The sequence below is a fragment of the Diadema antillarum genome, unplaced genomic scaffold, assembly GCF_040938485.1.
Source record: "Diadema antillarum isolate AM-2024a unplaced genomic scaffold, OU_Dant_1.0 seq00000782_RagTag, whole genome shotgun sequence".
Taxonomy (NCBI): domain Eukaryota; kingdom Metazoa; phylum Echinodermata; class Echinoidea; order Diadematoida; family Diadematidae; genus Diadema; species Diadema antillarum.
In genome coordinates, this window is record NW_027271670.1 from 847,212 (window position 1) to 873,090 (window position 25,879).

The 25,879-nt window shown below is 38.1% G+C and overlaps 2 protein-coding genes across 2 annotated transcripts in view; one reads left to right on the top strand and one right to left on the bottom strand.

The window, feature by feature from the left end:
* The window catches only part of LOC139739073 (lysophosphatidic acid phosphatase type 6-like), an 88,770-nt gene extending 72,086 nt beyond the window's left edge, over positions 1-16,684 (bottom strand). Inside the window, exons 1-5 of the mRNA XM_071649685.1 lie at positions 16,362-16,684; positions 9,898-10,029; positions 9,334-9,464; positions 8,671-8,759; positions 7,526-7,752 (exon numbers count right to left, since the gene is read on the bottom strand). Of these exons, the coding sequence (XP_071505786.1) occupies positions 7,526-7,752; positions 8,671-8,759; positions 9,334-9,464; positions 9,898-10,029; positions 16,362-16,622 (840 nt within the window). The 5' untranslated portion in view covers positions 16,623-16,684. The remainder of the gene's footprint in view (positions 1-7,525; positions 7,753-8,670; positions 8,760-9,333; positions 9,465-9,897; positions 10,030-16,361) is intronic.
* A 2,452-nt stretch (positions 16,685-19,136) lies between these two features.
* On the top strand, positions 19,137-25,184 carry LOC139739079 (haloacid dehalogenase-like hydrolase domain-containing protein 2). The gene is made up of 6 exons (XM_071649695.1): positions 19,137-19,267; positions 20,398-20,606; positions 21,278-21,362; positions 22,343-22,559; positions 23,025-23,088; positions 24,426-25,184. The coding sequence occupies exons 1-6, from the start codon at positions 19,167-19,169 to the stop codon at positions 24,527-24,529; spliced, it is 780 nt and encodes a 259-aa protein (XP_071505796.1). The 5' UTR covers positions 19,137-19,166; the 3' UTR covers positions 24,530-25,184.
* Positions 25,185-25,879: the final 695 nt, after the last annotated feature.

Genomic DNA, 25,879 nt, shown 5'->3' on the forward strand with positions numbered 1-25,879 from the left:
TCAAACAACCACTGTGAAAATTTAAAATCGGTAAAATCGATGTTAAGTATTGTTAAATACATAAAATGTGAACAATAGTTATAATAAAAAAGTTTCCAGACTAAAACCGCCTACAGTTACGGTTTAATGAGAAAAATACAGATATCTCCTTATATTTTAGGCTTTATCGCGAAAAATTATATATGACAGGATGTTTTGTGGTACAACAGACCTACACATATATGCATTAAATGTCATATCATGTAAATTTTTTTTAATCACTGTTCCCAAAGGTAAACAGGACCTTTAACATGCTTTGTTCTGCGATGGGCATATCCCTAGAGTATTGTCTTTGACAATTGCTTCAGACGTCTGGACACTAGCTGTCAATGAATAGAGATGACCTACAAAGCAATCCCCTATAATCCCTATTCTGTCACTGAGGTTTCCTTTTGGACTGAGGCACAGTGTTACACCTGTGAGGGCTGGCTAACTGCCAAAACACCTGTCTACAGGTAGGTCAAGTTCGGACGCTCTAACTTAACCCACTGGAGATGGACTAATTTTCGTATACTAGTAATTTTTTACACACTTCCAATTTACCAAAGCCACAGAATCCAAGACTAGTCTTCAATGTGTTACACTACAAGGTACTGTACGATGTAGGTCAAGTTTAGATATTCTGCTTTAATACCGTAAAGTGGATATTTTCGCGCGACTAATTTTTCGCGCTGCGGGGTAAGAAGAGTTTCACGTGTTTTTAATTTTGCGGAATCAAGACTTCAACTACTGGAACATTCGGCAAGCAAAAATATTCGCGTGCTTTTATTTTCGCGCTAGTTTCGGGTTGCGTGAAATGTGCAAAAATTTCAACAAAGCAAAAATTTCCACTTTTACAGTATAAACTATGAGGTACTGTATGAGCTGAAAATTTTGCAGCACTTGATGAAATTTTGCAGTGATTTTAACATACATTTTAAACAATGTGCTAGTATGGTACTTTGAATGCAGAACATACTACCTTTTTAATGAACAGGGAAGCACATCATAAAAACATTCAGTATGTGTCAGTACTGTTATATGTTGTAACTCATTCTCATATTCTTATTTTGTGAAAGGTGAAGTTATCAGACCCTCACAACTGCTAAAATTAATATGCGCAAATGTCTGACAAGTAGCAATGCATGAAAATACCTGTACGTGAAAAGTTCAGAACAGAACTTATCTGCTGAGGAGGACACCCAAAAACATATCACTCTCATTACCAAGAGCAGGTCTGAAGAAAATTTTTCATGGGAGAATTTGTGAATTTTCTTATACAAACCCCACAGAGAGCTGGTCAACTTTGACAATTGTTAACTTCTTTTTAATATCAGGGATTGACATTAAAGGTGGCCTGGTGGCCCAGTGGCCTAGGGCCACTAAAAATTGATGTCAGGCCACCAAATTTCCAAAAAGGCTCTCCTCTAGAGGACTGGTCAGGCAACTAAGATTAAAATTGATTCTAATGTTTCCTTTTATTTTGGGCTACTTCATTTCTTCTTCGGGCCCAAACATTTCAGATGCAAAGATCTTAGTTGCCTGAACGGGCCAACAGAGAAAAAAAGTTATTAACAAGCCCTGTTTATGTGTCTGATTCCCCCCCCCCCCCCAAAAAAAAAAAAAGAAAAAAAAAGGAAAAAAAACCTAAAATGAAATAAAAATAAAAAACAAAAACAAAAAATTCACTGAACTACTTTTCTTTTTTTTCCTGTTTTCATACAAAAGCAACAGATATCTGGATGGAATTTTCTTTTGAGTCAATCCTGCAAAGCAAAATCCCACCTCGGGTGTAATAAAGTAACAGCCCTGCTCAAAGGCCATTGATACAATAGGGACTGATTGGATTACATAATCCCCACTCCTAGACAGCTTGTTTCAAACAACCTGTTTTGATCAGTGAAGAAAATGTAACAACAGTGAGGTGTTGATTGTCCTTTGTCAAAATGTGGCAAGGGTCGGGACTTCATAAGTCACTTGATCACATTGGTATAAATGAATGTATGTCCTGTGAAGGAGGACTATTTTGCAAAGTTTGCACTCAACGATGCTAACACAAAATCAAGAAGACTAGCAAATAGTTTTGCAGATGTTGTGATATGTGCAAAGGTAACCTCATTTATGAAATTATCAATAAGTGAAGTTTACTGAAATGGCCCATTACAAAAAGTTAAGCACATGGAAATTTCCACTTTTAGAGTACAGTATGTATGTTTGTATATATATGTAAATGCTCGTATGTATGTGTGTGTATAGTGGTGTGTTTGGTAGTATGATACAGTACATGAAAGGATAAGCAAATCTATTGGCGGCAAGGGGAGGGCAGATCGAACCTCCTTTTGCCATTAATACTGCACAGCAAAACAAAAACAAGATGACCTTCTAGCAAATGTCTCAGCTTTGTAAATAAGTAGCTGATGTTTGTATGGAAAGGATGGAGCCAATGGTAAGAAAATACATGTACATAAACTGGGATTGTGGAACTTCACCTGAACAGCTGATCAGCACTCTATTATATGTGATCCTGCATCACAAAACCAACAAAAAGTCCCTAGACACCACTATGGATTTTTAGTTAAGGGCAGACTCTAAGCTTTGAAATGATGCATGATAGCTCAATAAGCCAGTTCGTAATTGGCTCATGTACACGTTGGTACAAATGACCTTTCTTTTTTCTCAGTTGGTTAGGCACTTCACTTGTTTTCAAAGCGACATAATGCATAAGCTTGCCCGACGTAACAATTCATGGAATTCATATTCAAACAAAGAATGAATTTGCGTTTAGACCAGGTGACCAGAATGGCCAATTGACATTTCAGGAGGCATCCATTTCATTGTTTTGTATTGAATGCATGAACAACATTTTCTTTTGATATTGCCAAATACCATGCAGGCTTGCTGTCAGGTGGATGTGCTGGCGAGCACCATCTATCAATATAAGGATATATGTGACCCGCGACAACGGTTTCAGGCAAAAGTCGCAAGAGCAAATTCCCTCCTAGGCGGGGTACAAAGATTTTGACCATTATTTTTGTCGATTTAGGTTTTTTGCAGAAATCGAATCTCTGATATGTTTTCTACATCTACACTAAATTTCATAGCATAAGACTAACTTTTTCCTATCGAAAATGGAATTTTAAGCACCCTATGTTGGATCGCACTCGTCAGTTTCGAGCTTCTTTCGAACGCCGCGCCAATATCCCCAGTGTTGCTACGGCGCAAGGACTCGCATGCGATTGGCTGGTGCGTCGCATACATTTACATAATTCGGCTTTCGGAGACACCAGTTGCAGCGTTTGGGGAATGCTTTGTCCACGCGTGCACGACTCGACTACACGCTCCATTGTTCTTGCTATAGTGGTTTATATACGTTCGCTCTGTAGTGCGTGCTCTTCGTTTGGCTTTCTATCCAAACTATTCTACCGCAATGTTCGACAACGGAAGTGAAACAAAAATCATGTAGCATGACATAACCGTGTGAAAAGAAAACTAGATATTCTCAAATTTGTCTACTTGTACATGTAGTAAAAATTATGACAGCAGACTGACTCAATGGAAGGTAGATGAGAGGAAAGGAGCGGTCACATGTGACTAATTATATTCAAATACTACACGTCAAGATCGCACCAAACTAACGAGTCGTGTTTGTTTGTTTGTTTGTTTCAATTTAATTAGCACCACCGAACAAAGCAACATATGATGCATATCTTGTAAAAGCAAAACAAACAGGAAGCATGACCCTTGCCAGCACTAGCAATTTTCTGCCTTCAAAAGGGTCGCCAATGATATAGACAAATCAACCACTATGAAAACGCGATTTGTAAATGTGTAGATTCGCCATCGCTCCTGTTACATGCACACGGTCATGGCGTGTGGATGCCATTGCGTAATGCGTGCACCAAATACACATGTACATGTACACCATACAGCTGTACGTGCAATTATCGTATTCGCCATCTTGAAAGACGTACTGTAAACAAACCCGAGCGAAACGCATTGTTTTTCGACTCCATACGCTGAGCTCCGAGGAAGGTGCCCGGGAAATTTGACTCTCTCAGTGAGCCAATCAGAAGGCGATGTGGTTGCTAGAGGCGGAGCTTAACATCGATTGGCACCATCGTACAGATGGGTGATTCTCCCCTCGTATCGCCGCTCGGACATTGTCTTTGAGAAAGAGGTGAATCTTCAAAGCCTGGTTTCTCGCAATTTTGACAGGTTAACAACTTAAAAAGTGCATTTTATTTCTCTTTCTATGCCCACTTATGGTGCCGAAGAATACAAGTGTTTTATATCAATGCAAAGCTTAGAAAATGGACAATGTGATTCAGTCAAAAAATGAATTTTCAAAATTCCTGACTTTTGCCTGAAACCGTTGTCGCCGGTCACATATGAATAATCATCACATCACAGATGCTTATCTCAGTGAATTAACAAACCAAAATGCCTGTTGTCACAAATGACCTTTTTCTGCTCATGTGCAAAGTGGAACTACGAACTGGTCTATTGAACTGGACTCTCCTAACCTATCCAAATATTGGAAAGAAAGCACACACTCTGGAAAAGTGTGAACTGAGAAAAGAGGCTCTGAAGTACAAGGTCTATCTGTCTATTCAACCACTTAATCTTTACCAAACCATGCTAGCTGTGCGGTGAATGGGACAAAAAACAGGGTGTAAACCACCAGAGTAACAACAATTAAGGGATTATCAGATTAAAGGGACGATTTTCATAATTTCACATCACGTAGTACATAAATCAACAGTTCCATAGATTCGTGGAATTTATTGTTGCCTTTGAGCAGAGAAACCAAAAAAATGAAAATCTTAAACAAATTACACTGAACAGTGTTGATGACATCAGAGCCTCACATATTTCAGAAATGTAGCAGTGTAATTCCATTACAATACCACCCGCTTAACAAGTTCACCTGTGAAGAATCTATGCATGCCTTATTCTTTTGTTCTGCTTCCTTGAGCCTCAACTCATGCATTCTTATGGTGAGGCTGCCATGTCATCATCCTTGTTCATTACAATTTGTTATAAATTTTGGAAACATTCTCATTCCTCATCCCAATCACTATAAATTCAGAAACTCTGTACTCGGTTTAACTAATTTATAGTTGTTCAGGTGTAAAAGTCTGAAAATCATCCAGAGGTCCCCTTTAAACTGAAATTACACATGCTCTATCAACACATTCTGTCCATCATTAATGCCAACTTTCAAAGCAGTAGTGTTATCCCTTCAAAAGTTACTAGACTTGAAAGTGAAAAGTGTGCAAAGGGTCATCAAGAAATGAAAAGGGGCCTCTAAGACATACATGATCTCTCTACTCTACAAAAAAAAAAAGTTGTAGAAAAATTGCCGAAAATGCACTTTCCCATTCATATAATGATCCCAAACTTAAGAATAATGTAGAAGAAGGGTAGCTGTTTCAGAAAATATGAAAAACCCAAATATTGACTTGGTTGACCCGCTTCACCTTTTTTGAGTCCTCACATAAAATCAAGGGGTGCGACTTTTTGTTTTGTTTTGTGATGCACAGTCACATATCTCAGTGAGTAAGAGTCAGGCCATTGCACCTGTTTGGCAAAAGCCCACTCTGAGAGCTCCATAAAATATACACCACAAAGGGGTTGACAACAACTAATAACATGTGGCAAATTCCCTCACACACTTACACCTAGAATCATTCTAAGCAGTGATACATTGCAAATAATGAACAGTAAACTGCCTCAGATAATTTTCCTTGACGAGTACTGGGCATATCTTGATAACAATCTTATCATACAGAGTAGTGAAAATATCATCAGCAAGATGGACATGATTTGCTTGCTGTTGTATCTTCAGGAGCTTGTACAGGTATACAATTGAGTGCAATTCACCCTTAGACTTATCATGCTCAGTTTATCACAATAAATCAGTACTGAGAGTATATCAAAATGGTGATTTTTCTTTCGGCACATGTGGAATTTACATTAAAAATGTGCATAAATGCGATTCCACTGAAAATGCCAGACTGACCAAATTTGACAATATTCATATTATCCGTAATCTTCTATACGTGTCAATCTAATTAAAAAAATAAAATCATCAGGGATCAAACTTTGATCACTTCTTTCTTCTTTATAAAAGGCAATTAACATGTTATACAAGCATTAAAAAACAGCAAAACATAAGTTGAAAGCTCCACTCAACAAGCATAATGACAATCATTTGATCTGAAAAGTGCTAACTGTGAGACCCCTTTAAAGTGTCCGCAAACAGAAATCTATGACATCATCACTCGGCAGGTCTCTGCATGGTGTGCCAGAAGGATAATTCATCCTTGCATTGTGAAAAAGGAAGTGAGCCTTACATTTACAAAAAGCTGACCCAGGAGGAAGAAAAGAAAACAAGAAAAAATAGATATTTACCACTTCAAATTTTACAAACAAGTGCTTTGTATTCAGACTCTCAGTTTGAAGTCCATACACAGTTTCTTTTTATAAACTAATACATTTTACCATGACATTTTGTTGTTGTTGTTTTTTCTACCAAGGATTAGAGGAACTATGCAAAGTAAATGCATAACTTGTATCAATTCATAATATCCTCATCATCACTTCCATGTGGCAATAGATTATGTAAATACAAACCATATATTTTGGAATATTCTTCTACCATTTTCTTCAGATTACTTGGATACACCCACACACACACACACAAATAAAAAAAAAAAAAACCACCTTCCAAACGAGGATTCTGCAAGTGAAATACCAATGAAATTGATATACACAGCACCAGGTTCGCGCATGGAACAGGTCATACATAAGTAAACATGGAAACATGTAGGTTATGCTGAGCCTTGGGAAAGGTACCTTCATGTGCCTTTTGTTATCAATCAGTACTTTATAGCAATGATTGTAGGCTATACAAGTAATCTGAAGAAAAGTAGGAGAAAAAGTTATAACAAAATACATGGCACATATTGAGATACAGTGGACTCCCGTTCTAACAAAGTCCTCAGAACCGGCAGTTTTCTTTCACTATACCGAAATTTCATTGTAACCAGACAAATAACCAATAAAAATACATAGAGTGGATAAATGTTGAGGCCTGAATTTTGACTTTGTTGTAACCAGAATTTTGTTATAATCGTGTTTGTTATAGTGGAAGTGCACTGTATTCATGTGGCCACACATAAGTGATGTTGAGGGTATCGTGAATCAACACAAGTCAACATGCATTATACGTATTACATACAGTAAAACAGAAAAAAATCACATGCATGAAACTTTCGTTAATTTCACGAGGAGCCAAGATTCATGAAAGTATAGTGCGCACAAAAGTTGACCAAATCCCTGTATTAGTAGTACATGTAGTACACTCTTATTTTTTTCATGGTTAACAATTTGCAGAAGTTTCATGCCGCAAAAAAAGGCAGTTGGGTCCAATATTCAAAAGTTTCATGATGCGAATATTTCTGGTTTTACAGTTAGTTCCTGTAAATGAATTTGATGAACTTACAATTCTGGCAGTTAGGTCATCTCTGACACGAATGAAGTCCAGCTTTTTTGTCTCCCCCTCGCTGTAGTTGAGGAGTGGTGCAATGACGGCCGCTGCGTGCCGGATTCCAGGAACGCTGAACATGTCCTTGAAAATGGAGGAGTAGTGCTGCGACAACTGCTTGCAGTTTCCACTGTTCGGGTAGAGGATCTCCCTGGATGATTCGGCCACATACAGGGTAACAGGGCCTATGCAAGGAGGGGTACAGTTTAAATTCAGTGATTTTGATTTGGGATTGGATACATTTCACTCTGTAAAAGTGGAAATTTTTGTGGTGTTGAAATTTTCGCGCATTTCGCGCAACCAGAAACTAGCGCGAAAAAAAAGCATACGAATATTTTTGCTTGCCATATGTTCCTGTGCGTGATGTCTTGATTCCACGGAATTAAAAACACGCAAAACTCTTCTTACCGGGCCAAGCGTGAAAAATTAGTTGCGCGAAAATATCCACTTTTACAGTAGTCACTAAAGAAGATAGCGGATGCTTATCAGCAGGGCAACCGTGGGGATGACAGCGTAAGTCCAAGATATTCACAGAATACAATTTAGCAGAGGCGTAAACCCAACATAAATCCTTTTGTATCTGGAATTCAACTCCAGGCTATAGAATGATGAAATGTGTTGCTGGCAGTAATATGTTCAATACTGGATACGTCACTGCAGGTATTATGGATCTTAATTTCAAAACAACAGATTACGATTCATTCCTTGTTGCCATGATACTTATGAAGTCACTGACGAGTCAGTGACGTACTCCAAATCCAAAGTTGCATTCATAGAATAAGTAAAACAAAATCTATGGACAAGAAGAATATAATAGATCCGCTACACACAATCTTTTTCTTCATAAAATCCACTCCATTTCCTTTGCTTCAATACCCTTGAATATATCAGGATCTATCAAGTCTATGGAGGCAGCAATAATGGAGACTGCTTTAATCACAACACACTACATTCACTCTCTGACTAGACTTTTTGACTTTGTTACAGAGAAGTACAAGTGCTTCTCACATAATTGCAAGAAAGTCATACATATTGTACGTTATCTCTTCTTTGTTTGAGCTATGTTTCCTTCCACGTATATTTTAACCATGGATAAGCCTCACCTTTCTGGGATGCCATGTCCTGGCCGTACAGACCACCTAACAAACAGCCTAGAGATTGTAATGTCCGGTGGATGTTTGTTGATCTTGTGCTACAAAAGGAGCAAAAATCCAAGTATTATTTCATCATTTTTTGCACTCTTGGTATTAAACACTAATCTTTAATCCACGAATACCTCTCATCCATCCTAACATTTGAAAATTAAAAAACAATAAATAGGAATAAAATCTCCACACAATCAACATTAATAACTGCACTTTCAATCAAGTCAATCATGTTCTGGTAAACAAGTATTTGCTATTATGAAATCCATTTACAACTATTTCTGAATACAGAAGAAATTCTTCTTCATCAAGTACAACTCATAAATTCACCATACTTCACAATAAGGCATTACACTTTCTCATCCTTGGCAAACACAGACTACAATGAATTTCAAAGCTCTAATCAATGCAAATAGGAATATTCATCAGATGCAAGACAAGTTCATGAAGCATCCTTAGTTATTTCATTTTTAGCTACTTTACAGCTAGGGATTGCAATGACACACTACCTTTGTCTCTCACTACAAATGCTTCAAAAGCAGTTAAGTTATTCCAAAGTGAGGGAAAAGTGGTAGACAGTGTTATGACATGAAAGCAGACTATGTGCCTGCTCACACTTACTAGACAAGTTCCGGGCTGAATTCGGCAGGTAAAAAGTGAAGATTGTCAATGTAATGCTTCCTGAGGCTGGTTCCAAGCTGGTGGGCTTGCTTCATCCCCTTCGCTGTCAGCTGACCTCCGTATGACCCACCCTGAAAGACAACACACCGGGTCAGAATTGGGCATGCTAACTAGGAAGCAATATTAAGACACCATAGGATGTTTATCGGTTCTCTCTTTGCTCATTCCCTCTAGTCCTTTCTCCCCCTCTTTCTTTCTCTATCTATCTATCTATCTATCTATCTACCTATTAAGCTATTGATTCCTAATAGCATATTCCAGTTATTCCAAAATGAAAATGCAGAATATCTCTCTACAAAATCACAATTACAACAAATCACATTATACATATTTTGATTTACTTTACAAACAAGTTGTTCATAGAAAATAGAATTAGACGGATTTCTGATCTCAGAAAAAATGAAATTTTGGTGAAAAGAGATGGCCACTATCTTAAAATAACAAACAGATAAAACTATACACACAGCACTTTACAACTTAGAAGATAATGCTAATTAGACTTGCCCTGAGTGTTCTCCTCCTGTAGTGATTCTCAGTGTGCCACACTGGCTGCTCCCCTCCTTCCAGATCGCACACGTTGTAGTCGATACATAGATCCGATGCTCCTCCAAAGATGGTGCTCTTATCCCAGTATGCCTGAGACCAGAACAATGAATGAATGAATGAATGAATGAATGAATGAATGAATGAATGAGTTGAATCAATGAACAAGTAAGTGAGAGCACATAAAAATACCTGTATTAATGAAATGCATGTACAAATGAACATACAAAACAATAAACAAAGGAATGAATAAGTGATAAACAAGTAAATCCACAGATAATGATACATCACCATGCTGTAAGAGGTAAAACACAAGTGGTATAATTTCCTTTAGGTGCAATACATGAACAAGCATGAGGATAGAACTCAGAAAATGCCAAAGCAAATCCTGACTTTGCTAATTCTCATCTGTGAATGTCTTCTTATTGTCTCTCATAATATCTTCCTTTGCTCTTCAATCTTTTGTCTATTTTCATGCCTCATCTCAGTTTCTCATCTTCTCCCATTTTTTTTTTACTGTTCCCTTCAGTGCTATAGTCCATGAATTTTCTCTAGTGTATTTCTTAGAACTGCTACCTCTGAAAACCACAACAAACTAAAAGGAAAGTACGCAAGAACAGTGATCTCATGATTTCAGAGACTCACAGTACAAGACAGACTGGTGCTGGGCCAACTGTCACAACATGTCATGGTGCTAGCTTTCACTCTGAAAGCAAACTGAGTTGTTCCAGTGCAGTGCCGAGTGATACAGTGAAGCAATAACAACAGAAAATGCCTTTGGATATTGTGATACAAGCAGTAAGTTGAAAACACATTAAATTCATGTACATGTCTTGCAGAAATCAACCTCAAGATCCTAAGTGAATGATTGTTGACATGTATGAAGTCTCATCATGTTGTACATGTATGTGCATATTTGTCCTGGATCCTATGGTTTTCTGAAATTCCCACAAATTTTGTACTTGACACAACATAATTCTAGTACTGGTAAGCAAAGGGTTAGATCTTTATATGTGCTTAATGCTTTGAGCTGTCAGCCATCTTATTGGCATTAAATGGCCAATCATGCCCAAAATCTGGCTGTAAAAAGGGTTAGATGACCAACTCAAGTATATAATGATACCGCAGTCCTAGACAAAGGTCCTTTAATTGTGACACAATAGGAATTACAAGGACAGAGCAATACTTATCAAGTTGACAGTAATTGTGCTGACCCACAGAGAAGGCTTGCCAGCAGATGAACTCATTGGCGATACAAGCAGTTAGGGTAATAATTCAAATTGTATTATGAATATTCAAAGAACATACATTACATTATTCTCCATGCTCCAGGGCCTATCAATACATTGTTCAGTGTGCTACTGTATAGCAATGTGCATTTAGCGTATCAATTCAATCAGCAGAGCATAACACTTAATCTTCTTTTGTCTGTTCTCTGTTCATTCATCTTTCAGCTTTAATATCTTTTTGCTCACCCACCATGCCTTTTTATTTGCCTTCTATCCTACAGCCTCTGTCTCTATTTGTTTTCTTCCTTTCTAATTACATTTCATGTTGTCTTTGCTTTTTTTTTTTTTTCTTCTCTTTTTCTTGTCTTAACTTCTTTCATTCTAACCAGGGCTAGAACTTGCATTTTGTATGTGTGTGCTATTAAAATACTGTCATGCAGTTTCGTATCCAATCGCTGTCTCATTACCTCAAGTTCAGATGCATCAAACTTGCAAAAAATATATTCATTATTAAATGTATCAAATCATTCAAGGAAGTTTGAAATACATTGCATTAATCTGCCATTATGGAAACTGCCGATTCAGCTTCAGTATTCGGCCTTAGCGCTTATTATTTAACACAAGGCTGTATATATTTACAAAAAAAAAAAAAAAGCTGTGGTTGATCTATAGATAACCATTGTGCTATGTTAACGTAACAAATGCATCGTTTGCATACTAGAATCGACCACAGCTGGGTGTATCATACGGTCCTCCCCAGGGACGTTGCCAAAAATTGATACCAAATCGACACTTTCAGTAATCCAATGAAGACGTCTATGTAGCTCATTCACAGCAAAGACCTGATACATGTTAGTAAAAATTTTTACAATTTTTGATGCAGCTCATTTGTCTATAAAGTTGATATGCTTTCTAATTTCTGACACTGCATGAGACTCAGAGAGCCCGTTTTTTTTTTTTTTCCCTTGGGGCCTTGGCTAATGCACTTTAAATATAATTAAATAGATGTCTATTACTAGTCTACAAAGACTAAACTTATCATCATCAGTTCTTCTTCTGATCCATAGACCATTTACTCCTTCACCTTCTTCCTTTCTTTTACAGTTTTGTAAATTGTACATGTAACATATGTCTGTCTCTTCCGTCCTATTGCTGTAGACACTGGAATATATGTGCAGTTGGTTCATCATTTACAAAAAAAAAAATGTTGCAGTACCATTACCAATTTACAAGACTGACAGAAAATAGACTCATTTAAGTTTTACATTCTGATGAGTTAATTCACAATACAGCAGACACAGTAGGCCCTACAGTATAAACAGGGCACTACATGACTTAGTACTGTATCACTATCCCTGACTAACTATACCCAGTCCAGTCGCTGTACATGGTAAACGTTTTCGCATAGCGTAGTAACAGCGTCTGGTCGGGCTACACTATCACCTGAGTAACTATCATTAGGGTGTCTGAAGGTAATTTACAATATTGCTTTGAGATGCCTTTAAGAGATTTTGCTTACATATTTGATAAGAGATATGTCTAAATACAAAATGTGCCAAATATCAAGGCTCACAGATGTTTTAATCACGAGATATAAGCTTCGAAAGTTGATGCCAGATTAGACTATTTTGGCCAGAATCGCGTGAAAAAAGTGGTTCACAGCGCGAGTGCGAGCACGTAAGATTTGCCCGCACAGCCCGGCTCGCGTGCGATCAATTGATGAGCGCACAGAGGCCATTAATACGCAACCTTCCATAGCGATTCCCGGCTTGGATACGCACTCGTTAAGTCCCGCCCACTCTAACGTACGGCGCACGTTACGCTCTGCAGTGTGTACTGTACTGTATACTGGACATAAACACGGAAGCTGTATGAGCTATCTCGCCATGTAACCATCCATCGGCCTGGCCTGCATCACCGGGGCCGGGGCCGCCTAGGGATGGGCCTGCAGATCGCGCCCGGTCGAACGCATACTGCCGGCATTAAACACTTACGAAGAGCCTGAAATCAGCGCTGATCAGATCGGAAAGGGTGTGTAAAGTGAGTATGATCGATATTGAAGTATAGTTTGACCTAAATTGTAAAATCAAGAATTCAGAGTCGGCGGTGTCTACCTAATACCGATATGCGTTTTGATTCCACTTTCATACACGTGGCCGGCTTCTACATTGCTCTGTGTACGTTTCGACGCGCACACGTGTACCTGTACAGCAGTACGAGTATACGACTCAGGATTTTAGCTATTATTGCGTTGAAATTTGGAAGCGCAAGCACGAACTTTGCGCAGCTTTTTTTTTTTTTTTTTTGTGGTCATTTTGAACACTTCTCTACATTTTCCTCTTTCCGTTTAAAAGTATATTTTATTGATTCTAGTGGTCTATTATTTTTCCCGTGAAAACTGTACTGCTCTGGTATAGTGGTAATGCTTTTTCATACATGTATTCCCCCTTTCATTTATTACAAGATATGTTTTTATCTTATTTTGTTTTTCCATCTTTTTTCATCCAAACTTCATCGCCTATTTGTAGCTTTCCTCACTCCTTCATTGTCTTGTTTTTTCTTCCAGGTATGCTTTTGATTTCATCAAGGTTCCAGGCTCTTGGTTTTCATCACATCTCTGCAGAACGGAACACGCAGACCTTTTTATAAAACGGACATTTTTTTTTTTATTCCATGATCAACGTTTTTAACGAGTGTTTCATGTTTAGTGAAATACACGTGAATAATCAGCCAGTCATGTAACTAAGCTTATACATTTATATTTTTGTGGATTTGCATTTGCTTCAAGCACTCAACCAATTACATCCACGCTGTGAAGTTTCACGCTATGAATAACTTGTCTCCGTATTAAATGTTGAATGGATGTACAATTCAAAATGCTAAGGCTTCTTTGTTATCTCATCCGTGTATTTGTATGTCACTCGTTGAGAGTTATAAAACCTCAATAGAAATACAGGCAAAACGATCAATTCTTCATAATTTTGACGAGAAACAGATAATGAAATATTCACATCCTCGTATAGGCCCTATCACACACATTAATTGGTGTACTCTTGTTTCAAAATATTGTACAGTGATACATTTTGGGAAAGAAATAATGTGAGAACAGTAATATGTCCATCATCGCATTGTTGCTGATCGAGTATGACGTTCAATTTTCGTTTGCTCTTGGGTATAATTTGTGAGATTTGAAATCAACATTTACGGAAACGGAACGCTGTTATCGACTACCGTTATCGCCGGACAAACGATTAGTGTCTAAAAATGAGAATATCAAATATCATTATGACTGGAAATTAATCAGAATAAAAGCAAAAAACAAAACCAAAAAACAAAAAACGGAACAGATAGTTATGAAAGAAATAATTATTGCGTCTTTAGTTTGATTTGTTGTCTCTTGTTTTACGTCGCGACGTGTTCGAAGCAGATGATTATGAACGGATCTAAACGGAGAATAATCGTTCCTTTATGCGTATTTGGTATTATGCGTATTTATGCGTATCAGTTGGCGTGAGTTTGTGTGTGTGTGTGTGTGTGTGTGTGTTTGTAGGGATTTATTGTGTTTTGTCATTATTTGTTTATGTTTTGATCAGTGCTACATAATATCGCAACTCCGTCCACGTGTGTCATGAAAACGTAGTGCCTCCGACTTTCTAGAATATGCGACAGTCATTCTTCCGCTGGAAGCAGTAAAATGTATATTTCGAACAGATAGTAACCATCGTTTGGAACCGTGAAACTTGACTTCGATGTAACAGAAGTGGAGAGGTAAGTTTTTTTTTTAATCTATTTTATCAGGTTTCCGATTTCCCGACACACTAAGAAAGCAAATGCAACGGAAATTTGTCTGCATTGAGCTGTTCATGCGATTGAGCGACACATTTGCGCAAGAAACAATTGTGGACAGATTCTCTCTTGAAGGAATAAGATTACACAGATTACAAACGTTAATCAAAACAAATACCCTGATTTTTTTTTCTTTCAATTAGTCATTAGTTGCGGTTGAAAAACGTTCGCATTAGCGTATTATAAATGCTTTCAAAAATAGCATAAAACAAAATAAAATCAACCCTTGTGTGCGCAGAGTCACGCGTATGCCGATAAGGGAGAGCAACATGACAAATCTAAGATATGCATGAAATTATCTACTTTGTGAAAATATTATTTTGACAAATATCAAAATTTGACATTTGATTAAAAAAAAATACGGGATCCCAGGCGGAAACGAAGACTTGAGAAAACAAGACTTTGAAAACGTAATTCTTGGCAAGCTAATTTACTGTTGATCGGCTAAGTGCAGTCATGAGGAATGAGCAAGTATTCATGATAATGTGAAATGCTTTAATAATTAATGAATTTATTATTTTCTTTCATTTTTCAATGTCTTATTTCGCGACTATTTAACCTCCGTTACCTTACGCTTTTGAGTGCTACGTGTGCTATGTTATGCATGTCAAGTACGTCACACGTATCGGGCGGGCCGGCTCTGTATGCATTACGCGAAGCACGTGCGGGCCTAATCTTCGCGCTGGAAGCGTCATTGTGGCTTGTTTCGCGTAAAATGCATATGCATCAGTCCGCTTTACGCGTTGTCGCGCTGAAGTGATGAATATGCAAGCCACGCCTCCTCCGTTCGCTGAGCTAGGGAGTGAGTGATATGGGTACTTTCAGCACACTTTTATAATATGATCCCGTGGAGCTAGCAAAAAACTAACCGTACCAATGGATTCCGGATAGCCGAAACCTCTTAACACTCAGTCAGCATTGCAAATAACGAATCCGTCTCGGAATAACAGCTAAGTTTATGTTTCTTTTGCCGATTTTCCCCAGAAATACTTCGAATTTTGAAATGCTGACTGAGGGTAGTATGGAGCAAACTCTGCCCTTTCAGATGATACATAACTTGTCGAGATTGTTGATTGGGATCAACCTAAGAAATTGCCGGAAAGGTGATTTTTTAGCGGAAAACCGTGACCACTTTTTGATGCGCGCGCTCGCCATTCATAATACACGCAGCGCCACGCAAAACCTATGGGGAGAGATTTCGGGCGACACAACTCGGTGCGCGATCAGACACCCTACTATCATGGTCAGATCACATCAGTGCAGTGATTTATTCTGCAAATTGAACCACTATTTACATGGATAGGTCGTAGGGCCGTCAATAGTACTTCTATAGTCGATATCACCACTCACCTCTTCAACATTCGGGATTGAATTGAGCGGCGTCCTCGCACCATGCCTGAAGAATATTTGAACAAATTTCAGTTCTAGGTCATCTCTCGGTAACACCGGTATCATGGTCTCTTGTGCCCCCGAAGCTCCCGGCGGGTTGTTGCCACCACCGGCCGCTACTGGTGAGCGGACGATATTGCTGCCAAAATACGCTGAAACACCTCCAAAAGTTGTACCCAATAGGACAGCTCCTACAGGCAGTGCTCTTCTGAAAAACGACATATCTGTTAATAAGTGTTTATGTTTTACAATGGAACGTTTATCAAATAGAAGATTACTATCGTTGCACACACGTCCTTCAGTTCGAACCAGGTACGTAAAATACGCCTGCAATGCACGTTTAACTCCGCGATGATGCGACCGATCCGCTGCCGATTATTACCACAGTTACACACGTTAGAAATCGCATCGTGGTCGCATCGGTACGTCGTAGGCTGGACTACCGTGATGCATGACGAGGTGGTAAGATAGTTCTAGATCGATTGCTGAGATAGACTCAAAAGTAGTCGCTCAAAGTAGTCTGATTTTGTGTATTTTTTTTTATGAAAAAAGACTTAAAATCTACTATATTTAGCAATATTTATATTTACATAAATTTAGTAGAATGTATTTCTAAGGAAATAATAGACGGAATAATAGATATATCATCATTCAATTAATGGGGATTAAAAAACACAGCGAAGAGCTCCAGTGCCAGATGCTTACTATCGATTACAAATTTAACAGCTGATTTTACTGACGTGATGCAACTCTTGCTAACAAGCTAGCTGGGTAGCTGGTCCTGAGATGATTGATTAAATGCGACAATGACACCGCTGTGGCGCTGACAGGGAACTGGTAAGATCACACCAAACCAATCTTTAGACTTTCAGTTCAAAGCATACCAGCATATCTAATGTCGATGTATCTTCATAGGCATGCCATCTTGATAATAATCCAACATTTATGTTGTTATAACTCGATGATTGAGTATGTAACATAACAATACATGCAGCACTGCCATGCCACTATGCACTATCTAGCATAACTGCGACCAGCAGCCCCAACGTACAACGTACAGTGTTGGGGCTGCGCCGTTTTGGCCTCGATATTTTAATGTTGTACCAATCGGGTGCCGTTCCGGCGCTGTATTTCCTTAATTTTTCAACAAAAACTACTGGGAATACTTACATGGGTGGACTAAACCTAAATGATTCACATCGGCGACTGTTTGATGTATTTCATTGCTTATGATGCAGAAAATGCTGTCTTATAAGGCAAATATCTTCAGCTCACCGATGCTCACTAAAACTCACAATCACTTGCACATGCGCACACAATGCATTCAGTGCAGTGCATTGACAGCTGTATTACTCGCTACATGATGCATATTCACCGTGCGATGATGCATTATTCATATCCTTTTGCGTCCGTAACGTTGACGTCGTTGTTTACGCATGCGTAGATGCGTACTGATGGATATACACGTTCAAAATAGCAGCAAAGCTCTCCACTAGGGCAGACCACCTACTCCTAAAAAATGTGGAAAATTATTCAGTTTCCAGATAAATTGGTGAGAAGGACCAAGGCAATGGGGTAGTGTATATTTCATTTTATATTGTCACTGTGTTTATGATGGACATTTAGCCATGGTTTATTTGTGAAGTTGCCGTATATGTGGCAATAGGGAGTTGTTCGTGATTCTCACTTGAACGAAACTGCGGGGTAGCCGCCAGGACCCCGCCGCAGAGCGGCGGGTCTCCGGGGCTATATCTAGCACTGCCCTGGCTGGTCAGCACAGCAGATTCGATGTTCGGGTGTCCAGTCAGTCCGCAGCGCTGGCTAATCCCGTCTATTTTATCCAGCACGTATGCACGAGCGTGTCGCTGAGGTGTTCACAGCAGCAGCAACACAGCGAACGAGCCCCCAGCACTTGGGCGAGACATATGCCTGTTCACGTTTGCTTAATTCTGTAGGAGAGGCCAAAAATGGAAACGTGCTCATATGCCTATAGGCATTGAGATTTGCAAATTTGCCAAATCTATTTTACAGAGAGGGAGAAATAATGTTGCACGTATTTGTTTTTGTTTGTTTGTGGTTTGTGGTTTTTGTTTTTGTTTTGTTTTTGTTTTCTTTTCTTTTCTTTTGTTTTGTTTTGTTTTGTTTTGTTTTTTGTTTTTTGTTTTTTTTTTTTGGGGGGGGGGGTGGGTCAAGGGTCAAAAGACACCTCTGGCCCTCCCCCAGGGGTGTCTTTTGCCCCCCCCCCCCCCCCCCAGCTTCAACAGGAACAATCTAGACCCTAAATGAAGAAACCTTGCTTCAGAATAAAGTCATGGGAGTTGTGATTTTTTCCAATTTTATTTTTTCAACTTTTTGCCTAGCTGTGGAGTGTGGTGCTTGAACTTTTTGTTTGTGTACCAACCAACCTAGCTAGCTCCTAAAACAACCATTTTAATATTACTACGTGTATTACTAAATATATTCATATTAACAAATCATGTCTGCTTTGTTATTTGACCGAAAGATCGGTCTGTATCTGGTCGTCGGGGATATGTTCCGCGGAGACTCCTCCGGACAGACGGATATCTTTCTGGCTACTTTTTATTGGCCATAATTTACAGAAAAATATACTCGGTGTTCTAAGTTATATAGAGGACTAGTATTTAAGTCAGAGGAATAGGGAGATTGATATAGTCCATAGAAACGTGTGATGTGCTAGATAAATCAACGCTTTTAATATCGTCTTTCGTTACAGCTTGCGTAGCATGATCACTGCACTGAACGATTATGGCTACACGATCAAGACTGAAAGCTGTGTTAATTGATCTGAGTGGAACCATACATATTGAAGACTTAGCCATACCAGGGGCAGTTTCTGCATTAAAGAGGTATGTGAGCACATTAAAAAAAAATACAAACACAATCCTTTTTTTTTTCCATTTCAGTCTTTCATTTGTCTCTTTTTCTCCTCGTACATGGATATTCCACATGTCTGTCCATTTATACTAGGTATGCTCTTGATGAATTTGAGAAATTGAAATGGTCAGCCCAAGGAATAGTACTTGCAAAAAGTTTTTATAATTCTTGATTTTGTTTAAGATTGTGATCTATTCACTTTTTTACAGAACTTTAATTTAAAACAAATGAATGAATTCTTTCTGCAGAAGGGGTGTACGAGTATTAAATTTTGAAGAAAATTGCTGGATACTCGAGCAAGTCTACATGAGAGCTTGATTTTACTTTAATATCTTGCGTATATTAACTGTACACAGCCCAGTCGCTGTACGCTGTATTCGCACAGCGTATTAACAGCGTCTGGTCGGGCTAGTGTATATAGATAGTGTGATTCATACAACTTGTACTATGAAGCATTTTGACACATTTATGCATTCATTTACTAGCACATTGATGTCTGAAGATTTTGTTTATTTATTACAGGTTTTAAAAATGTACAATTACTGATTTGAGACCCCCAGCATTACCCCTTTTTATACTTCATGCCAATATGATGTTGGTGGTGATGGTGATGATGGTGGTGATGATAATGGTGATGATGATGATGATGATGTTGGTGATGATAATGATGATGATGATGATGTTGGTGGTGGGGATGATGATAATGATGATGATCATCATTACTGGTAGTGATAATGACTTGTTATTAAAATTTACCATTATATAAACATAAGTGTATCATTGTTAGGAGTTTTGTAAGAAGGTCGGATATTGCAAGATACCGGTAGGCCTACCAGATGAACAAGGTAATTTTGCAGGTCTCATTCCTTTTATATTCTGTTGTTTTTATCCCTGATTTTATAATGAGATATCTGATATAATCAGGAAATTTCAGTGGTCCTAAGAAGCTAGTAATGAGGAGGTTCCCTTGTAGTGGTATTGTTATTATAGTCAGATGAATCATCATTTTTATCAGTTTATTTCACTTCATTCTACTTGTTGACGTTGTTGTAGATTATGGGGCTTTCTGATAATCTTTGCTTTGTCTTGGTTGGGGAAATAGGTTACGAGATGGAGCCCTCAAAATCAAGTTTGTGACCAACACGACCAAGGAGAGCATGGTCACCCTCCACCACAGACTCACAAAGATTGGATTCAACATCCAGCCCACTGAGATCTTCTCCTCCCTGACTGCAGCAAGGAATCTGGTCAGGGAGAAGGGGTGCAGACCAATGCTACTTCTGCAGGACAGCGCCAAAGAAGACTTCAAAGGTGGGATATGGGCAGGGTTACTGTATTGCACACAAGTTCTCTATACTGTATATCACACTAGGTTTATATTTTTGTTATTTTTCACAAGTCATGTGTTATTTGCGAATTTAACAACATACAAAAATATCAACTCTGATCCAAAACAGGAATGTGCAGTACATAGTATAGTCTACGCATAGTAATAGGCCTAAGTCTTGGCTGAATTACTGTGTGAAGGCATGTTTACACATTCCGATCTCTCTAGTGCTGTATGACATGATCATTGATTTAATCATTCATGAAATTATTGGTAAGTCCCTATTTGCAAAAGAAATAGACTCAATAAGTATATGGTGTGTACAGTATTACATGTAAATTGTATATTTTGTATTATACCACTGTTTGTAAAATCAATTTTGTGTGAATTTTTATTTTGAAGAAAGGACAAGTGTCATGAATGCTATGAAATTTGAGGCAGACAGTTGTTTTAGAGCCAACAGGCTCTGAGAAAACATGTTTATGTGTAATGTGTCATGCCACAGAAAACTGCAAGAAAATAGATTTGTAACAGTGACTGATAGAATGTAGATACATGTGATTTTTTCATATGATTTCCTTTAATGTCGTAAAGACAAACTTCTGTTACATTGCATTTAACATTGGCACTTGACATTAATCTTTTTATATCCTAGGTATACCAACAGAGAATCCAGACTGTGTTGTAGTGGGTCTTTCTCCAGACAGTTTTAACTATGACACACTCAACACAGCTTTTAGGTGAGTGATTCTCTTCTACAGCAAGAGGAATTGTCTAGTTTGTTCACAATAACTTTTAAGCTCATATCTATGTATGCTGTATTGCATTGATTTCTTAGATTATAATCTATCTAAAATCTCAAGTCAATGCTGTCATAATCTGCAATGTTAGAAAAAAGAAATTTTCTAAGACAAAATTTTCAAAAGTTGCAGATTCTGACAACCAAAACCTGTTGCTGTGCAAGGAAACATTTTTATAACCGGTACATGTACCTCGTTGCAAACGTAATGAAGAAGCTACCAGTTAAATACTGTGATGGAAATTTGGGACTGCCAAACTCATCTTGTTAAAAGTGGTACCTCGTTGTAAGCGACCTCATCATAATGGGTTTCCCTGTGTATATGAGTTGAAAGGAGAGCTATGCTCCATATGAACAATTCTGGTAGATAGTGTGCCAAGATATCCTAACTGTTTTGAGTAGCCATATACCAGTTAAATACTGTGATGGAAATTTGGGACTGCCAAACTCATCTTGTTAAAAGTGGTACCTCGTTGTAAGCGACCTCATCATAATGGGTTTTCCTGTGTATATGAGTTGAAAGGAGAGCTATGCTCCATATGAACAATTCTGGTAGATAGTGTGCCAAGATATCCTAACTGTTTTGAGTAGCCATATACATTGTACCAGTTAAATACTGTGATGGAAATTTGGGACTGCCAAACTCATCTTGTTAAAAGTGGTACCTCGTTGTAAGCGACCTCATCATAATGGGTTTCCCTGTGTATATGAGTTGAAAGGAGAGCTATGCTCCATATGAACAATTCTGGTAGATAGTGTGCCAAGATATCCTAACTGTTTTGAGTAGCCATATAGAATTGATTAAAAATTGACTGAAATTCTGATCACCTATGCCACTTCTTACAATGTTACTTCAGAATAATGTAGAATATTTTGTGTTCAGACAGCTGTTTTGCTTGATAATTTCCTCACTGGAACCAGACTGGTCCTCGAGGGCAGTCCTCTCATAGCCATCCACAAGGCCAAGTACTACAAGAGACCCGATGGACTAGCCCTTGGACTGGGACCATTTGTGGCAGGGCTGGAGTACGCAGCTGGTGTCAGGGCATCGGTAGTCGGCAAACCAGAGGCAGCATTCTTCACGGAGGCTCTGAAGACCTTGGGCTGCTCACCAGATGAAGCCGTCATGATCGGAGACGTGAGTGAGACATTGCACCCCATGTCAGCTCATCAAACCATAGATGCTGTTAAGAATACTTGAGATACGCTTTGATATGTCGATGAGGTGTGGTGTTTGTAAAGCTAAAGGTGCCTTTCACACAAGATTTCATTTTATATGTGAGAGTCATTTGTGAAATGTAAATTTAGGACAGGAATTGATTGAACATCTAGCCTTTCGTGCAGTTGTAAATCACAGTTGATACATTGCAGTTTGAAGATGAGAAGCAGTACAAATTTGCAATAGGCTTTGCAACTACTTGGAAATTAGAGGTAATTTATGTGATGCAGTATTCAGCAGAATAGCGTTTGTATTTCTAGCGTCTATTGTGGAAGTCACATTAAAAAAAAAAAAAAAAAAAACAGAAAAACATATACTAGAACACTGGTCGTTTTGAATCAATGAAAGATCTTTGAATCAATGCAAGTTCTTCTTTTGTTACAGGATGTCCAAGGAGATGTTGAAGGTGCACAAAGGGCTAACATCAAAGCCATCCTTGTCAAAACAGGTGATTTTTGCATTTGTTACAACACATATGAATGATTGTGCTGTCTGTGTGTAAACCTCAGTATGCCACTTTGAAACATTTTCATAAAGTGCTCTGAAAATGAGTTATGATTGCTTTATAACATTGTTGATATCAATATTGCCAATACTAAAACTTTATTATTATCATTATGATAGTGATAGTGATTATTATGTTACTAATATTATTTGTTATTATTGTTACTAAAAAGTCTTGGTATTTATTATCATTATTTGCATTAGCATTATTATTACAGTGCACTCCCGTTACAACGAACACGGTTATAACAAAATTTCGTTATAACGAAGTAAAACTTCTGGTCCCAAACTTAACGTCATTATAAGTCTATGGTACAAAATTCGCTTATAACGAACACGGTTATAGCGAAATTTTCGTTATAACGAAGTTTTTCTGAGCACCACTGACAAGGAAAAACAGAAGAAATGTGCTCCGTTATAACGAAATGCGAATTGCTTTTGAAAATACGTAGTGGAACAAGCATTTATAGCGTCTCTGCATGGGCGAACGCTTCACGTCACTGTGTGTTCGCCCCTTGTGTCACGCACAGTTTCTGAGGGGAACTTGCGTTTAATATTGTAATACAATAATCCCATCCCATTTCACATAGCTTTCCATGATGAGTATTCAGCAAACAGAATATATATATATATATCGGTGGTTTCCTTGTTTACGTTATATATTGTATTTGTTCGGTTATAACGAAATTTCGTTATAACGAAAGAAAACTGCCGGTCCCGAGCATTTCGTTATAACGGGAGTGCACTGTATCAGTATCATCATTATTGTTTTGATCAATACAATCATCGTTTTTCAAAGTCAAACTCAGAAAGACATTTATACAGATGGAAATGCATTGCAGCATCATTCAATTTCAGCATGTGGACATGGTGACAAGTTAGTGACCTTTATTTTATTCTTACTACTTCTTTAATTGAAGGAACTTTTATTCTTGACTGAGGGGTATTGTGTTGCTATCCACTGCACTCTACAGTTGATAGTTATACTAGAATGATGTGCAAACTTTAGTGGCCAGTGGTGTCCTATTTTAATCTTTACTTTGATTTTTTTTTTAATGTCAAAGATAGGTCAGGTTTCATTGCAAGGTTTTTGTTGGTGTGGCAACTCGCAGTAACTGCAGCTATGATAGTAACAAGCCAGCTTGTAGTCTTTCTGCTTCTTGCTGTGGTAGTTACTCTGATTAAAAGTTACCGTTATAAATCTTTACCATAGCAGGGCTATGATACGTTCAAATAAAGCTGCAAGATAACAAAGTTTGATTTCCTTTTCTCTTTCTGCAGGAAAATACCGCCCAGGCGATGAGGCAAAGATAACTCCTGCACCCATGGCTGTGTGTGACGATTTCTCAGCTGCTGTGGACCTGTTGCTGAAGGATTTTTTATGACATCAACTTCAGAGACTTAAATAACTGTATTTCGCAATTGGCTGTATTACTTAATACATTGAACTTGCCTGAATCAGCTCATTGTACATCCCTAATGAGAATACTTGTATACTGTCATCCTGAGTTTGAAAGACATTTTGCACCGTGCATGGCACTACGTACATGTGCTGAGCATACTCATCTGTCTCTAAATGTGCACTGAAGTATATGGTATATTCAGATATGTTTTCGTCACCATTTACTTTGAGTGCATGTGCAGTGGTGTCAACCATATTTTACTGAAAAGGCCGGTATAAACTTCACATGAAATATAAAGAGTGATGATTTACGACTACTCTACTTCCTTCTTAAGAAGTACCTTCCTAGTGCTTCAAGCATACATTGATAAATAATGAAATAGATGCATATAATCATGCACACATACATTTACTGTATACACCGAAAATTCGCGAGGTTTTTATTGTCGTGAATTTTGCAAGTCAGGTGCTATTCGCGAAATTAAAGACACACGAAAATATTGACTCTGATCCCGATGTGGATGTGACGTAAGCATAATGTACATTTCTCCGTTCATTATAAGACTCCACAATCGCGAATTTAATCACTCATGAAATCGTCGGGAATTCCCGATTCGCAAAAATTTAGACTTGCGAAATATATGGCGTATACAGTATGTAACCAACCAGACAAGCCCAATCAGTGGTGATTGTGGTAATTGCTATATTCAGATGGTCTTCTGTGTACAAATAAAATGTCTAGCTTTGTTAGTCCTTTAAATGTTCATGTTCAACTCAGTGAAAACTGTATTCTAGTGTTTATCTACTAGATAAACAATGGAATAAAGCAGAATGAAAACTTGTTTATAAAAACTGCATATAATGGTTTAATTTGCTAGAAAAGGTATGTGTTTTTTTACATACAAATTTAACATGACTTTCTGATTAGAGTTGTCTGGCATAGCACACAGTGTATTTATAGTAATTGATAATTACATAATATGAATCGTGAGGTTACGCTGTATATGCATTTAAAAATATTTATTGTGTTGTATGTCATTTCTTATAGTGCTCCCACCAGGTTGCATGGATGATGTAGGGTTACCTAGCATCTATGTGTCGTCGTCTGATTTCACAAGGTCAGGACAGTAGAAGAAAACGACGAAGACTCGTTGATTGAGGGGGATGAGTTCTTTTATTGGGCTGGCAGCCTTGGTGCTTGCATGTAGAAGATAAAAAAAACCAAAAAACCTCCAACTGAGGTTTTGCTCTCACTAGCCTCGGACGCCAACCGCAAGACCAGTAGACTCGCTCACCAGCTGAATCTTCACTCCTCGAAGAGCTGTAATCTGTA